The sequence below is a fragment of the Salvelinus namaycush genome, chromosome 1 (assembly GCF_016432855.1).
Source record: "Salvelinus namaycush isolate Seneca chromosome 1, SaNama_1.0, whole genome shotgun sequence".
Taxonomy (NCBI): Eukaryota; Metazoa; Chordata; class Actinopteri; order Salmoniformes; family Salmonidae; genus Salvelinus; species Salvelinus namaycush.
This window is the reverse complement of record NC_052307.1, coordinates 70,931,466-70,949,952: the sequence shown is the minus strand read 5'-3', so window position 1 is coordinate 70,949,952 and position 18,487 is coordinate 70,931,466. Positions and strand designations below refer to the sequence as shown.

The 18,487-nt window shown below is 44.5% G+C and overlaps 1 protein-coding gene across 2 annotated transcripts in view; it reads left to right on the top strand.

Moving 5' to 3' along the window:
* LOC120048143 (tyrosine-protein kinase CSK) overlaps positions 1-18,487 on the top strand; it is a 45,117-nt gene that overhangs the window by 4,737 nt on the left and 21,893 nt on the right. The window contains exons 1-2 of one of the 2 annotated variants that reach the window (XM_038993887.1): positions 14,872-14,899; positions 17,566-17,660. In XM_038993887.1, the coding sequence (XP_038849815.1) occupies positions 17,646-17,660 (15 nt within the window). In that variant the 5' untranslated portion in view covers positions 14,872-14,899; positions 17,566-17,645. Of the gene's footprint in view, positions 1-14,871; positions 14,900-17,565; positions 17,661-18,487 lie in introns of those variants that run through there. The other variant, XM_038993877.1, reaches the window with a different exon arrangement.

Genomic DNA, 18,487 nt, shown 5'->3' with positions numbered 1-18,487 from the left:
CCCAACTTTGGATTTTGAGACCTCAATGAAAGGGAGAGAAAATGATGTTGGTTGTTATGTAACTGATAGGGCCGTGGGGGGTAGACTCATATAGCCTAACTATACTGTTGTTGTTGAGACTGACCTGTTTGTATGGAACACGGAATAAGTCCTAGATGATACATCTGTCTCAGTGGGGAAGCCATCTACTTTCATCTGCTGTTTGATGGAATTTAGGCCAACTTGTACAAGCTAACTTCAAATAACAACCAGCATCAAAGACAGAGGAATTTTCAACAATGGATCAGTAGACACTTACAAGTGTCTAGATTTATGAACTCTTAACAGTTTTACCTGACACCCTCTTTGAGCTCTTTGATAATTATGCAGGTTATAGGCTAGGTTTACTTCCTGAAAGCAGATGATTTCAATGATTTTATCAGCTTGCAAGTCACCTCTGAACTTGATGTAGCACGTTTGACTCAGCAGCAGTTCAATCAGGCCAAAGGCAGCCCTCATCCAAGGGCTAGCTGGCCAATCAGGATGTACCAAGACAAGAGCTCAGACATGAGAACGGTTTCTGGAAAACGAGAGGAACTTGCATCAGCTATTGATTGATACTAAAGGAGGATGATTGCTCTGGTAGTCTGAGCATGCTTAGTGATGTGCTTGTCTGCAGTATCTATCTTTCAGACTACTCTGCTATGGTGGGGGGCTGGTCATGTTCTTTGTGAAAGCCTTCCACTGTACAGCCATGTTGTGTTATCACCCTTATTACTAAGACAAGCAGCACTAGTTTAATTCTCTCAAAGCTCTCTTCAGTCCTTGACTGGGGTACTGAGTGTAAACTAGCAGTGTCATTAACACTGCATAAATAGCTATAATTACTATTTGCAGTAATTGTTACTACTTCACACAACTCCTGGAACGTCTTCAATTTTGAGTATGACAATTCAGTTTCCTGTGTCTAAGATAGTAGCTTCAGGAAATGAGTTGACTGTCAGACACTGCTCTTGTAGTGGTTTATGTATGTTATTGGACACGCCACCTAGCTGGGATGGAGAGCTGATGTCCAGTCTGAACAGTGCTGCTCTGCTCTTTACACACACATCATTCTGCTGACAGGCTGCGTAGCTGCTGCATCTCTCCAGGCCTTTGCGTTACTATATCAGGGTCAGCTTTGGGGGAAATAAACCCCTGCCATCGCTAGTTCCTCCCCAACCAACTCCTCTGAGCCTCTGGGGAATGTTATGTACCAGACAATCAGTCTGCATGTTCTGAACCTGTTAGGTGTTGGTTGGTTTGTTTTGCAGCATTAACCTCATTGTGGTGAGGCAGGGACTCGGGTAGAGTTTGGGTGAGTATTAAAGCTCAGAAACACTGGTAGGATTGTCAAACGTTTACCTGCCGACAGTACTTAGCACCTCTGAACAGTGTCGGCGGTCAATCCCTTTTTTGTGTTCACACAGCAAAGACATTGGAATTCGTCAGCCACTCAGCCTTGTTTAAATACTCTAAACCAGAAGGTTGCAGTAGCGTTGTTTGGCAATGCCTATCCGTGTTTATGGTCTAGATTCCAAGCTATTTGTGCTAATGTTGCTTTTTTTTCTCCATAATCCCATACTGCCAGTGCCAGCCCATAGCCGAATGTTTAGATAACTAGCTAATGTTAGCATATTCACTAGCTAGCACAACAGTGCAGTGTCCGTAGCTAGCTAACACGGGCAGACGTTTTTAATAGAAACTAGCTAATCCATTGTGATTTGATTATGTCAATACTAGCTACAGTGGTTAGCTAGCTTGGAGGAAGTAGATAGTGTTTTGTGCATTGCGTCTGTGCACTTAGCTAGCTACCATCCTATGGCCTACATTGCATATTAAGTGTGACTGGCTCGCTAGCTACCATCCTATGGCCTACATTGCATATTAAGTGTGACTGGCTCATCTGTAGATGTACGGTGAAAATGCCCTTTTTTTTAATTTTTATTTTTAATTTTGGCTTTCCATGTGAAGTTTGAGCCAATCAAAGAGCACAAACGTCAAGTTGTTAGCCACTGACAAGCATTACGATCCTAAAAGTAGAATCCGTAGGTTCGTTGCTATCGGGTCGGCACGCAGCAGGTGGTACCACTTTTGTTCTAGCAAGAGAAGGAACGGCCTCCTAGTGTCATAAGTACCAATCGGCAGTGAGATTTTGTGTTTAAATGCTTCAGGAGTAGCTCCTGCCTTCATGTAGCTTAGTTGAATGGTTTCAGATGGAACAGTGCATTAGAGGTCCTCACAGTGGGATGTACCCAGATCCCTTTCACCTATGGATCAATATTGTGATTTAGGGTTATCCTAAATGAATCCTACATTTGTGTAGGCTAGGGTTACCAGCACCCTAACCTCTGCCATGCGATGCTACTCTTTGCTCCCGCTCCATGGCTCATGTTTCCCTGGACTTTGACATCTGCTGGGCCTGACCTGGCTGGGGTGTTATCGTTTGTCCAAACAGTTAAATGTTTTGCCCTGAAAACTAGTTTCTATTCAGGTAGGAGCCCATCCCGTTTTGTTCCGTTTGTTTATGTTTGAAAAGAGGGGAGAGAGTAGTAGAGATATATGACTTTCGCCTCGTAACACTCACTTCTGTCATCATGAAGTGCTTTGAGAAACTATTCAAGGATCATATCACCGCCACCCTACCTGTCACCCTCGACCCATTTCAATTTGCTTACCGCCCCAATAGGTCCACAGATGATGCAATCGCCATTACACGCACACTGCCCTATCCCATCTGGACAAGAGGAATATCTATGTAAGAATGCTGTTCATTGACTACAGCTCAGCATTCAACACCATAGTATCCTCCACCATCATTAAGCTTGAGACCCTGGTTCTCGACCCTGGACTTTCTGACGGGCCGCCCCCAGTTGGTGAAGGTAGGAAACAACACCTCCACTTCGCTTATCCTCAACACTGGGGCCCCACAAGGGCGCATTCTCAGCCCCCTCCTGTACTCCCTGTTCACCCATGATTACGTGGCCATGCATGCCTCCCAACTCAATCATCAAGTTTGCAGACGACACTACAGTAGTAGGCCTGATTACCAGCAACGACGAGACCGCCTACAGGGAGGAGGTGAGGGCACTCGGAGTGTGGTGTCAGGAAAATAACCTCACTCAATGTCGGTAAAACAAAATAGATCGTGGACTTCAGGAAACCTCAAAGGGAGCACCCCCCTGTCCACATCGGCGGGACCACAGTGGAGAAGGTGGAAAGCTTCCAAGTTCCTCGGTGTACATATCACCGACAAACAGAAATGGTCCACACGCACACAGTGTGGTGAAGAAGGCGCAGCGGCGCCTCTTCATCCTCAGGAGGCTTGTCACTGAGAACCCTTACTAACTTTTTTAGCTGCACAATTGAGAGCATCCTGTCGGGCTGTATCACCGCCTGGTACGGCAACTGCTCCGCCCACAACCTTAAGACTCTCCAGAGTGTAGTGAGGTCTGCACAACGCATCCCCAGGAGCAAACTACCTGCCCTCCAGGACACCTTCAACACCCGATGTCACAGGAAGGCAAAAAAGATCATCAATTGAATAACCACCCAAGCCACTGCCTGTTCACCCCGCTACCATCCGGAAGGCGAGGTCAGTACAGATGCATCAAAGCTGGGACAGAGAGAGAGAAGCTGTTATTCAATCTCAAGGCCATCAGATTCTTAAACCGCCATCACTAACACAGAGAGGCGGCTGCCTACTTAGACTTAATATCATTGGCCTCTTTAATAAATGGAACACTAGTCACTTTAATAACGCCACTTTAAGAATGTTTACATATCTTGTATATACTGTATCCTACACTATCTATTGCATCTTAGCCGATCTGTCACTGCTCGTCCATATATTTTATATTCTTATCCCATTCCTTTACTAGATTGTGTGTATTAGGTTTTGTTGTGGAATTGTTGATATTACCTGTTAGATATGACCTGTTAGATGCTGCGGCACTGTCGGATCTAGAAGCATAAGCATTTCGCTACACTCGCAATAACATCTGCTAACCATGTGTATGTGACTAATTTGATCTAACCGCAATGCTTTGTCTTGAGCTGTCATGCATTGCAAAGCACATAGCTAACAAGAGTCTAGCTATGGTTCCATCATAGACATGGAAATGCCAATGGCCTGTATTTATGTTGAGTTTAAGTCTGGACCAGTGTTTGTGCATGAGGTTATCTTCACCCACAGTATGTGAGGCTATTGTTGAGTCATAAACAACAAGTTGGCCTTGTCTCTATGCTCTCTGCTCCACAGGGCTCCCTGCAACTGCTGCCTCTGCAAGCATTTGCAGTTTACTTTGCAGAAATCCTCTCTAAGCATCTTTTACTAGGCCTATGATCTCATAGATTTTCACGCACACACATCTCTGATGGCCTCTTTTTATGCAGGTCAGACAAAAAGAGGCCTCTTGGTACAGCACACACTCCATTTCTCAGCCTATCAGGGGAATCTCTCATGTAACCTATCCCTCTTCTCTCTGCACACTCCTCTTAATGGGATCAATTCTGCCTGCCACTCTAGTCACTTTATAATGCAGTCAGTGGGCGTAGGATAAGATGGCTTTAATTTTACCACTGTTGGACATGTTTTAAGTTTTCTCCAACCCTTCCTGTCTTCACACCCTTGAGCATTGAGACATCTGCTTGCTTTCTTGCCCTCATTTTGTTAAATGTGTTTCTTAATGTTGGTTGCTTGAGATTCTAATGAAGACTTGTCCACACGTTGCTTGGCGTCTTGGCACCTATGTGAGAGAGGGAGACAGCATGCAACCCTGTGTGGTATAATAATGTCATTGAGAGAAGGATTCTTTATATCAGTAATGATGAATGGTTTGCCTCTGAGATGAGCTCTAAACAGCTCCGCTCATACAAAGTCGTTAAGAAAAGAACTGAATATAAAAGTATATGATGCCAGCGTGTCTGTTCTGGCTACATCTTTTGTGTGTGTCTTTCTGGCTGTGTGACAGTATGTTGAGTGTGATCTGACTTGATGTGGGCTGTGTGAATCTAGGCCATATGTAGAGACTAGAGGAGCTATAACACACTTCAGCACACTGTCCTGACCTGGAGCTCGAGGACTTGCAGTCTTGCACTCACTAAACCCTAATGTCTGCACCATATGACCATTTTCATTTCCCTGTCAAGAATTCGTTGCCTTCATTACAATGAAGGCTGTTTATTTATTCTGCTTTTCATTTGTTGAATATCTTTATTGACATAATCTCTTTCTCTGAGACAAAGATAATATCAGAAGATATTCATGAATTGTAGCCTACCACAATTGCCTTTTTTGTCTCATCAGGGGCCTAGCCTATATCTTTAGAGGATTTATGAGGAAGAGAATTCAATTCCACTCTCTGTGTGAGCTTGCATGTGAGTCTCTGTGGAGGGTGCTAATGTAAGTCTGTGTTTTATTATTCACAGGCTAGCTGTGTGTGTGTGTGTGTGTGTGTGATTATTCGCAGTGCTGGCTGGTGTACAGTAGAGTCTGATGGCCGCGGGGTGTGGCTCCATTATTCATGTTTAGTGTCCAAGTGAAACAACTCCCACGGGACCAGTACGGAAAAGTAGAACAATGTATGCACTCACTACCTGAAGCCTTTACCACAGCAGCACGGGACAGCCCTTCACCCCACAACCTCTCTTCTCTGTACGTCTTCCTCACTTCCTCTGTTCTCTCCTCTGTATTTCCTGTCACTCTTCTTCCCTCACTCTCCCCTGCCACAGTCTGTCAGTTGGAGATGAGTGATTTGCGTTGTTGTACCAGGACCCTGCTCTGCTGAACCCTCTCATTGCTGTGTGTGATGAGGCTCTTTGTCACCTATTACTCTGGCTTCTCCTGTAGATGGAGTGGGGAGCTGTGCAGTGCAATGAGGCACGTTGACTGAGGCAGGCAGACTGCAGCAGTGTCTTAAACACACAGAGAAGCAGTCTATTTGGCTGCTAGTGCCGGTAACCTGCTGTCAGGACTGAGCACAGTCATTTCTCTCTCACTCGCTCACACTCTCACTCACTCTCACACGGTCTCAGCCTCCCAAATCCGCTTTCATGGTTCAAGCTCCTTCTGCCTCTATTTGTCTCTGTTCAAGGGACTCCTTCATCACTCCAATCCACTCCTCCCCTCTGCCTCCATGCTGCTTGACAACTAGGGGTTCTACCCCCCCCCTCTCCCTCTTTTTTCTAGCTGTCTGCTCACCTTCCCCAGAATTTCCTTTGTGGCATCTCTGACATCCTGTGGGTGGAGAGAATCCCCTCATACGTATGTACACACACACACACACACACACACCTAATGTATGCAATTATGAAAGTGAATGCAGTCTCACTTTGCCTGGATATGCAGAGGCTATAAATAGCATGAGATTGAGACCACAGCTACTAGAGCTGCTGTGCTGAGATTGAGACCACAGCTACTAGAGCTGCTGTGGCTCTGCTGCTAACAGCAGCTTCTGAAGGGAATGGGATTCTTGCTGCCTTTCACCTTCTATTACTATGCTGTCAAAATAGGCAACACATTCACTCAGATCAACACCCTCCATGTCTTCTGCATGACATACTGTACTACACTCAAGTGCGTACTGCTGCCTTCCTGTCTTTCATGTGAGACTTTCTGACACACTCACTCTACACCATGTTTTTCTACAAATGGAAAAGAGGATGGGTAATTTATTAGGGACGGGGGGATTGATATACAGTTGCACATCACAATGTTGGATTATATTGATAGTTTGACTCCAAGTGTGTGTGTACAGTTGATGTCGAAGTTTACATACACCTTAGCCAAATACATTTAAACTCAGTTTCTCACAATTCCTGACATTTTATCTTAGTAAAAATTCCCTCTCTTAGGTCAGTTAGGATCACCACTTTATTTTAAGAATGTGAAATGTCAGAAATAATAGATTTATTTCAGCTTTTATTTCTTTCATCACATTCCCAGTGGGTCAGAAGTTTACATATACTCAATTAGTATTTGGTAGCATTGCCTTTTAAATTGTTTAACTTGGGTCAAATGTTTCGGGTAGCCTTCCACAAGCTTCCCACAATAAGTTGGGTGAATTTTGGCCCATTCCTCCTGACAGAGCTGGTGTAACTGAGTCAGGTTTGTAGGCCTCCTTGCTCACACATGCTTTTTCAGTTCTGCCCACAAATGTTCTATAGGATTGAGGTCAGGGCTTTGTGATGGCCACTCCAATAGCTTGACTTAGTCCTTAAGCCATTTTGCCACAACTTTGGAAGTATGCTTGGGGTCATTGTCCATTTGGAAGACCCATTTGCAACCAAGCTTTAACTTCCTGACTGATGTCTTGAGATGTTGCTTCAATATATCCACATAATTTTCTTTCCTCATGATGCCATCTATTTTGTGAAGTGCACCAGTCCCTCCTGCAGAAAAGCACCCCCACAACATGATGCTGCCACCCCCGTGCTTCACTGTTGGGATGGTGTTCTTTGGCTTGCAAGCAACCCCCTTTTTCCTCCAAACATAACGATGGTCATTATGACCAAACAGTTCTATTTTTGTTTCATCAGACCAGAGGACATTTCTCCAAAAAGTACGATCTTTGTCCCCAAGTACAGTTGCAAACCGTAGTCTGGCTTTTTATGGCGGTTTTGGAGCAGTGGCTTCTTCCTTGCTGAGCCGCCTTTCAGGTTATGTCGATATAGGACTCGTTTTACTGTGGATATAGACACTTTTGTACCTGCTTCCTCCAGCATCTACACAAGGTCCTTTGCTGCTGTTCTGGGATTGATATTCCCTTTCACACCAAAGTACGTTCATCTCTAGGAGACAGAACGCGTCTCCTTCCTGAGCGGTATGACAGCTGCGTGGTTCCATGGTGTTTATACTTGCGTATTATTGTTTGTACAGATGAACGTGGTACCTTCAGTTGTTTGGAAATTGCTCCCAAGGATGAACCAGCCTTGTGGAGGTCTACAATTTTTTGTCTGAGGTCTTGGCTGATTTATTTTGGTTTTACCATGATGTCAAGCAAAGAGGCACTGAGTTTGAAGGTAGGTCTTGAAATGTATCCACAGGTACACCTGCAATTGACTCAAATGATGTCAATTAGCCTATCAGAAGCTTCTAAAGCCATGGCATAATTTTCTGGAATTTTCCAAGCTGTTTAAAGGCACAGTCAACTTAGTTTATGTAAACTTCTGACCCCACTGGAATTGTGATACTGTGAAATAATCTGTCTGTAAACAATTGTTGGAAAAATGACTTGTGTCATACACAAAGTAGATGTCCAAACCGACTTGCCAAAACTATAGTTTGTTAACAAGAAAGAGTGGTTGAAAAACGAGTTTTAATGACTCCAACCTAAGTGTATGTTAACTTCTAACTTCAACTGTATATAATATATATTTGATTTTTTTCGCTAGGTAAAGCTAGTCGGCTGTACCTCCTCAAACTATGTGTTGAATCCTGTAGCTTGTTCTCCATATTATTTTAAAATGGGGAACCAACATCTTTTTAGCACTTGTATTTCCATGACAGATCAAAACGTTGTATCTGGTTTCTCTGCAGCAGTGAGCAATATGTTTGGATATCAAATCGCACTATTTAATTGCAAAACATATCGTATCGACTCTGTTGGTCTTGAACAGAGGAATCCAGATCTAGGCTGATCACTTCACTCAAATATAATCATTCTCTTCTCACTGTTGCACTTGTTCCACTTTTTAGCTTTGTGTATTCCCCACAATCAAAGGCTTGTGTATTCTATTTTTAGATGGAAACTAACCCAATTGTTAGTATAGTGTGTCCGTTGTGGTGCCTTTTTTATGTAGATGTTGACAAACACCTAGCCTGAGGGAAGCTCGCCAGCACTGAATGGTGTAATGGGGACAGCATTTAAAACACTATTTTGCCAGAGAAATTGCCATGTGAGATATTCGGAGTCACCTGTCTGTCTTCTCTGTGGTAGGGGTGCTGACCTGGTCCTGTCGTGGAAGTGCCATGTGACTCATGAGCCCACGTTGTGCCATTTGTCTGTTCTCTCTGCTCTGCAGTGCTGCTGGGGCACCGGGACACAGGATTAGGGCAGACAGATGAAAAGAACAGAAGGGCTTTTTAGACTCAGGGAGCCAGGCTGCTCTATCTCAGGGCACATCGTGTCTCACTGCGCTAGCACTAATTGTAGCCCACTTCCTGGTTCCTGCTGCTAGGGACTGTAGGAGAGCGGCAGCAGACAACACCGTGACAGCTGGGCCTTGTCTGACTTCAGCAATTTAGCCGCCAGATACAGTCTGTCTGAGCCCTACTTTAGAACCGCCAACACTCCAAACAGAGCACAATACCTCAAACTTCCACTCTGCAGGGGAGGGTCCATGTTCAGTTCTCCTCACTCAGTTAGGCTAAGGCTAGTAGAAAGTAGATGCTGTGAGGAAACAAGTCATGACACTAGACTTACTGTGCTTTTCACCATAGGATTGTTTACACTATGCCTCTGTGCAAAGAGACTAATGATATCTCACTTGTGTGCATAGCACTTGTGACTTCCATACTCTATGCAATGACATCATGTTTCATAGAACATAGGTCAACTATCTTGTGATTTTTGTTGTGGTTAGGCTAATCAATAGAAACTAAACATTTGAGTCATTGGTTGTGCACTTGTCTCGTCTACATTGGACCACTCCACTGAGCTTTGTGTGTGTACTGTAGTGTGAGCTGTTGCTCTGTATTTACATAGTTAGTATGTCACATTTCCATATTTCTCCCCATACCTTTCTTTGCTGCCAGTAAACTCTACAATAGCAACTCTGTGCTACAGGCCCAGCACACACCTGCAACCTCAGAGCCTACCATGAAACTCTTCCCAACATAACATCAACTTTCACATGTCACCAAATAATTGATTAAAACACACTGTTTTGCAAGAAGTTCTACAGTAGCCTCAACAGCACCCTCTATGGTAGCACCATGGTGTAGCTGGAGGTCAGCTATTTTCTGTCCTCTGGGTACATTGACTTAAAAAACAACTAGTAGGCTCATGGTTCTCATCCCCTTCCGTAGAATTTCACAGTAATTATGATGACTTTAGGAAGTCGTCCAGCCACTCAGACCCCTTGCAGTATGAATTAACATCTTGTCCATCCAATCAAAGGATCAGAGAATGAATCTAGTACTGCAAGCATAAGCTATAGCTATCTAGCACTACAGTGCGTAAATTGTGGGCAGTAGTTAATGAATTTAAGCTACTCAACAACCAGACTCAAACAGAGAAGAATGCTATTTATGTTCGCTAGCTGGTTAAGGCTATCCAACACTGCAACTCTTCCAAGTGAGGCCAAGGTAAGCTTTCGGTTTTATTTTTTGCCACCGGGGCCTGCCCTTGTAACTGCTTGTAGTACTGTGTGATTGGTCTGTGGGATTACTAACACGTAAGTTCTATTTGGTTGACTATAAAGTTAATATGGTTACAACTAGGGCTGGGATGATATCAGTTTTGATATCATTAGTATTGTGGCAAGGAAACTAAGTGGATTTAACTTCTTTAGGGAAACATTGTCATCCAAAGTCATTTTCCAACCTATAACCCACTATTTTACAAACAGCAGGTTTTTAAAGGACCAAAGAATTTGGTCTGCTTAGTGTGTAGTTTTTTTTGCCATGGAAAAAAATATTGCATACCGATTGAAAAAAATGAAAAAAATGAGGCTGTGTAGCAGTTTTGTTATGGTATGACGGTTTGGCTTGGAGAAGTATTTGTGCCAGGTCACAAACAGCTGTTTTGTGCTCTGAAGGCTACAAGCGAAGGTGAAAGGAGGAATTATACAGTACAACGCGCATAGTAATGATGCTGTATTTGGCTGCTGTCAAAGTGAACTGTGTGTGACAGTAATCAGGGGTGTATTCAATTCTGTTGCAAAATATTTCTTAAATGGAAACAAACGGAATTAAATTGGGAGGGACCTAAATGAATTTGTCCAATAAACTTGTTTTTGTTTCATTTTGCAACTGTTTCGACTGACTACACCCCATATCAGCTAGATGCAGGCAAGAGTGTTCAAGGCGGTATTGAATGTGTCAATGTCTCCTCACCTTGATTACTCCAATTTTGTCTCTTGACCTGTGCACCTATGTTATGAACTTTCATTTGTAGGCTACGTTGTAGCAACCTCATGATGGGTAAAGGGCAAATTTAGATGATCATTTAGTAACCTAAACCTATTGATATTACATTGATATGGAATATGAAGGACAGTCAGCCAATATGCTTTAATAGAAATAAGGCCATGCTCAGTAAAAAAAATAGTCCTTCCTAATCTAGAACGGTACCGACCACCACTGCCAGACACTCAGGTCATGTAAGATAGTTGAGTTCTGAAATGTGAACTCACCTCTGTGCACCATCCATTTCTACCTGGAGCAACCTGTCATGCATATGCTGTTGAGAAACATTAGCTTACTACTCAGAATTTTCACGATGTGGCACATATCAACACTCTTTGTCTCTCACTGGCATAGTTGTTACATACTGTAGGCATAATCATGATTGTGTGGTTGTTTTTGAAAGTGTGAATTACTGTTCACTTCCGACCAGCTGCAGGCATGGAGACTTCAGCCAGCACAGGAAAACAATCCGTAGCAATAAGATTTGATTTGATTAGCACGCTGACTGCACAAGCAGAATGATCTCTCTCCACCTGAAGAAGACTTCACATGTAGCCAAAGCAATGCTATCCATCTGGGGAGGCTCTTCTGGCAAACAAATCAAATGTTATTTGTCACATACACATGTTAATGCGAGTGTAGTGAAATGCTTGTGCTTCTAGTTCCGACAATGCAGTAATAACCAACGAGTAATCTAACCTAAAAATGTCACAACTACCTTATACACACAAGTGTAAAGGGATGAAGAATATGTACATAAAAATATATGAATGAGTGATGGTACAGAATGGCATAGGCAAGATGCAGTAGATGGTATAGAGTACAGTATATACATATGAGATGAGTAATGTAGGGTATGTAAACATTAAATGACGTGGCATTGTTTAAAGTGGCTAGTGATACATTTATTACATCAATTTTTCCATTATTAAAGTGGCTGGAGTTGAGTCAGTATGTTGGCAGCAGCCACTCAATGTTAGTGATGGCTGTTTAACAGTCTGATGGCCTTGAGATAGAAGCTGTTTTTCAGTCTCTCGGTCCCTGCTTTGATGCACCTGTACTGACCTCGCCTTCTGGATGATAGCGGGGTGAACAGGCAGTGGCTCGGGTGGTTGTTGTCCTTGATGATCTTTATGGCCTTCCTGTGACATCGGGTGGTGTGGGTGTCCTGGAGGACAGGTAGTTTGCACCCGGTGATGCGTTGTGCAGACCTCACTACACTCTGGAGAGTCTTAAGGTTGTGGGCGGAGCAGTTGCCGTACCAGGCGGTGATACAGCCCGACAGGATACTCTCGATTGTGCATCTGTAAAAGTTTGTGTGCTTTTGGTGACGAGCCGAGTTTCTTCAGCCTCCTGAGGTTGAAGAGGCACTGCTGCGCCTTCTTCACCACGCTGTCTGTGTGGGTGGACCATTTCAGTTTGTCCGTGATGTGTACGCCGAGGAACTTAACTTTCTACCTACTCCACTACTGTCCCGTCAATGTGGATAGGGTGGTGCTCCCTCTGCTGTTTCCTGAAGTCCACGATCATCTCCTTTGTTTTGTTGATTTTGTTATTTTCCTGACACCACACTCCGAGGGCCCTCACCTCCTTCCTGTAGGCCGTCTCGTCGTTGTTGGTAATCAAGCCTACCACTGTAGTGTCGTCTGCAAACTCGATGATTGAGTTGGAGGCGTGCATGGCCACGCAGTCGTGGGTGAACAGGGAGTACAGGAGAGGGCTAAGAACGCACCCTTGTGGGGCCCCAGTGTTGAGGATCAGCTGGGTGGAGATGTTACCTACCCTCACCACCTGGGGGCGGCCCGTCAGGAAGTCCAGTACCCAGATGCACAGGGCGGGGTCGAGACCCAGGGTCTCGAGCTTGATGACGAGTTTGGAGGGTACTATGGTGTTAAATGCTGAGCTGTAGTCGATGAACAGCATTCTCACATAGGTATTCCTCTTGTTCAGATGGGTTAGGGCAGTGTGCAGTGTGGTTGCAATTGTGTCATCTGTGGACCTATTGGGGCGGAAAGCAAATTGGAGTGGGTCTAGGGTGTCAGGTAGGGTGGAGGTGATATGGTCCTTGACTAGTCTCAAAGCACTTCATGATGACGGAAGTGAGTGCTACGGGGTGGTAGTCGTTTAGCTCAGTTACCTTAGCTTTCTTGGGAACAGGAACAATGGTGGCCCTCTTGAAGCATGTGGGAACAGCAGACTGGGATAAGGATTGATTGAATATGTCCGTAAACACACCAGCCAGCTGGTCTGCGCATGCTCTGAGGACATGGCTTGGGATGCCGTCTGGGCCTGCAGCCTTGCGAGGGTTGACACGTTTAAATGTTTTACTCACGTCGGCTGCAGTGAAGGAGAGCCCACAGGTTTTGGTAGCGGGCCGTGTCAGTGGCACTGTATTGTTCTCAATGCGAGCAAAGAAGTTGTTTAGTCTGTCTGGGAGCAAGATATCCTGGTCCGCGACGGGGCTGGTTTTCTTTTTGTAATCCGTGATTGACTGTAGACCCTGCCACATACCTCTTGTGTCTGAGCCGTTGAATTGCGACTCTACTTTGTCTCTATACTGGGACTTAGCTTGTTTGATTGCCTTGCGGAGGGAATAGCTACACTGTTTGTATTCGGTCATGTTTCCGGTCACCTTGCCCTGGTTAAAGGCAGTGGTTCGCGCTTTCAGTTTCGTGCGAATGCTGCCATCAATCCACAGTTTCTGGTTGGGGAATGTTTTAATAGTTGCTGTGGGTACGACATCGCCGATGCACTTTCTAATGAACTCGCTCACCGAATCAGCGTATTCGTCAATGTTGTTGTTTGACGTAGTGTGGAACATATCCAAATCCACGTGATCGAAGCAATCTTGAAGCGTGGAATCAGATTGGTCGGACCTGCATTGGACAGACCTGAGCACGGGAGCTTCCTGTTTTAGTTTCTGTCTGTAGGCTGGGAGCAACAAAATGGAGTCATGGTCAGCTTTTCCAAAAGGAGGGCGGGGGAGGGCCTTATATGCGTTGCGGAAGTTAGAATAACAATGATCCAGGGTTTTCCCAGCCCTGGTAGCACAATCGATATGCTGATAGAATTTAGGGAGTCTTGTTTTCAGATGAGCCTTGTTAAAATCCCCAGCTACAATGAATGCAGCCTCAGGATATGTGGTTTCCAGTTTACATAGTCAAATAAAGTTCGTTCAGGGCTGTCGATGTGTCTGCTTGGGGGAGAATATATGCGGCTGTGATTATAATCGAGGAGAATTCTCTTGGTAGATAATGCGGTCGACATTTGATTGTGAGGAATTTTAAGTCAGGTGAACAGAAGGACTTGAGTTCCGGTATGTTATGATCATACCACGTCTCGTTAATCATAAGGCATACACCCCCGCCCTTCTTCTTACCAGAAAGATGTGTGTTGCTGTCGGCGCGATGCGTGAAGAAACCAGCTGGCTGTACCGACTCCAATAGCGTGTCTCGAGTGAGCCATGTTTCCGTGAAGCAAAGAACGTTAGTCTCTTATGTCTCTCTGGAATGCTACCCTTGCTCGGATTTCATCAACCTTGTTGTCAAGAGACTGGACATTGGCGAGTAGTATGCTCGGGAGCGGTGCGAGATGTGCCCGTCTCCGGAGCCTGACCAGAAGACCGCTTCGTCTGCCCCTTTTACGGCGATGTTGTTTTGGTTCGCCGGCTGGGATCCGATCCATTGTCCTGGGTGGTGGGCAAAACAGAGGAACCGCTTCGGGAAAGTCGTATTCCTGGTCGTAATGATGGTGAGTTGATGTTGCTCTTATATCCAGTAGTTCCTCCCGACTGTATGTAATAAACCCTAAGATTACCTGGGGTACCAATGTAAGAAATAACACGTAAAAAAACAAAATACTGCATAGTTTCCTATATACAGTACCTACTTGCTTAGTGCTTGTTGACTACACATAAGCATGACATGGTAGAAATAATAGATTTGCTGTGGATATTATCGATGTCCGTGTTCATTCAACACTAGCTGGCTAGAGAGAAGAGTACTGAGAGGTTTGATGGCTTTCCTTTCAGAAATGTGTTTTTTTTACACTTACTGGAGAGTGGCGTAAAGTTTTTCCACCTAGATGGCTCAGCAGAGCACTGTGCTTGTAAAATGTTGTTTATTTCTGGTTGTCTGTAGTACGGTGTCGCTTTCTCAGCAGTATTTCTTGGCTCTGTGAATGGATTGATGTAGACCTAGTGTGAATGGATTGATGTAGACCTAGTGTGAATGGATTGATGTAGACCTAGTGTGAATGGATTGATGTAGACCTAGTGTGAATGGATTGATGTAGACCTAGTGTGAATGGATTGATGTAGACCTAGTGTGAATGGATTGATGTAGACCTAGTGTGAACGTAGCCTAAATGGAGCACCTAATGACTGTCATTGAACTCAGCAGAGAAAGGAGTGTTCTGCTATATGAAGAGGTAGTTATCATGGTTGTATAGTGTGTGTTACATCACTGTGGGTTTCCATGGTAGCGATATCAGCAGGGAGCCTGCGAGAGCTGAAATAATGGAGGGATGAGTGAGTGGGAAAGGAGAAAATTGCGCTCGGAGGTATAGAGCATCACTCACATGGCTGTGTGTGTGTGTAGGCACCTCAGTGAACTAGACTTGCTGAGTGGGTGCTAAGCATCTGTCTTTGACCTCAGTACGTCAGCACTGCTGCTGGAGTTGAGCTCATTTCTCAGACGTAATCCTCCTTCCTACCTTGGTTCAGAAACCTTGCCTGTGTTTCCTCACCGGCTCTGTGTTGAATCATCTCCTTTCACCAGCACTATAGCAGCCATGGATGATATGGCTGTTTCACTCACATACGCTGACTGACACTGAAGTGAGGAGGATATTCAGTCCCTCTTAGAGGACGATGGAAGTAGGCTAGATTAGAGATGCTTATTTATTTTTAGAAACAACAGGTTTTGGTGTGATGCTTTCCCTTTGCACTGACTGACACTAAGAATGGCAAATAGAAAAGTGGGTGGCCTCTGGGTAGACCAGAGCTGCTATATTTGGCTCGGTCAGTTTGCATACAGATCTGCAGCAGTCTGCAATTAGCCAACTTCCTGTTTTAACACAGGATATAGGACTAGCAGTGCTCTGCTGTGCTGTGAGCCATTGATACACCGTAGTGGCTGTATGAATGAGACATGCATAATTGAATGGTTCTAGAACTCTACAGTACATTTATGGAGTTCCGACCCCCCCCACCACCACACCAAGCCATCGGAAAATACGAGTCGGCCACTTCCAATTCCCCCTCACTTTCTGTTCTCGGCTGGTCTGAAGTGAGAGGCAGTGGATGAGGTTGAGGGAGGCAGTGGATGAGGTTGAGGGAGGCAGTGGATGAGGTTGAGGGAGGCAGTGGATGAGGTTGAGGGAGGCAGTGGATGAGGTTGAGGGAGGCAGTGGATGAGGTTGAGGGAGGCAGTGGATGAGGTTGAGGGAGGCAGTGGATGAGGTTGTGAGATACTGTACTGGCCCTCCTGTGGTGAATTGACCATGCCGTGTGTGCCTTTGTCTGATGCAGCATGAACCGTATGGCCTTGTTGTGTGCCTCCTCTTTTCTCTGGCCTCCTCTTTCTCATCCTCAGGGACAGACCACCAAGACACCCTTCAGGCCCGGCATCGGCTGTGTTCTGCCTGCATACTATATCCTAGATCCAGCCAAAACAGATCATACTGCTCACTACTGTAGCCTAGATGCAGCTGATACAGACCATACTGCTCTCTTACAGCCCTGCATACTGTAGCCTAGCCTACATACTGCCCTCTCAGAAATGCCTGTCTACTGTAGGTAGAAACACTGTAGGGTAGGCTACCTCCAGCCAATACAGATCATTCAGCTCTCACAGCACAGAGCTTTGCCTGACACAGATGAGCTGAGAAAGTGGTGGGTTTAGCTTTAGCGATCAGAGCAGTGGACAACAAGCAGAGGGAGGCTTCATTTCCTTTGGGAGGATCACTTCTCATGCATTCACCTCGCTCAGAAGGTCACCGTGGAGAGGCACAATTATTAGCGCTTAGCTATGCTTATCTGCAAAGTGGAGTCTTAATTTTTTGGGGCCTATATTTCACTAATTCTAGTACATAGGCTATTATTGCAGTCTATAACAGCACATTAAGCATATTCTTTTGCAGTAGATGAGGTTGTGCCAGTGTTCATGCACCTTGGTTGAAAAACAAGGTAGTGACAGTAGGCTATTTTTCCTCTGCATGTGAAGCTTATTCACAGCGACTGAGTTGACATACAGTAAACTGCAGATTGAAGCTGTTTAACAGAACTAAGCAGAGTAACATTTTGAATCTGGTTCTCTTTTGCTTACTGACCAGACCACATTTGGTTGTCTACCAGGCTGAGCATACATTCTGTTCCATTGTGGTGATAGACTATCTTCTCTTCTGTTGTCCTGTAGCTCTGATGGTACCAGCTGATCAGTGACACCTGCCTGAGGACACCTCACCCGCTGCCCCTCCCTCCCCCACCCCCTTTACCATGTCTGGGATCCAGGTGAGAGGAACACACACCTGCACATGCAAGTAGTGCGAAAGTCAACTGTTTTTTTCACCCCTGCTCGCAATTGCTAATAACCCATCTGACTATAGGTGAAAATCAGAGACCCAATAACATTTTGCGCATATTCTTGATGATGGATAATAAACTCACAGGTTTGAGACCACAATAGTTCTGCTAATAGCTCTATATTGAAAATACTGTGATTGAAGAGTAACATCTGAGATTAAATTATAAAAAAATTAATTTCATTATTATTTCTACACACTTTCTACATGGTCGTTTACATTTAGACTGGAGTATTTTTTTATTTATTTTTTCCATAAATGTTATAAGCTATTAGATTTTTAGATGTTTTATTTGGGGACACTTATAACCACCCACCAGTTGAGAATCACTGCCCTAGAAGACTAAATATATCCTTGCTCACCATAATATTGTCATAAATCGATAGAATGAATTCTTCAATCTAGTTGACATCGGTAAAGTTCTGTCATCCCTGCTTCTTTTGCGGAGCGAAGACGTTTAGGGACCGGGTGGGGGGATTTTTTTTATTTTAAACTCAAAACAGAAGATTTTCTGTGCAAAGTTTGACCCGTTGTAAGGAAATAGAAAGCTATGAAAACGACCCAACATGTTTCTGATAAAATATGCACCCAAGCAGAACTGAAATCTTATGTGGTTGAAATACTATCAGCTTTTATGATTCCAACAAATATACCGCATGTAGTGGTGCCATCTAACTGTGCATTTGCATTCTCTAGATGGAAGAAATAATATTTCTCCACTCCTGTTCCTGAGTAAAAATGTTGCCTACATTTGGT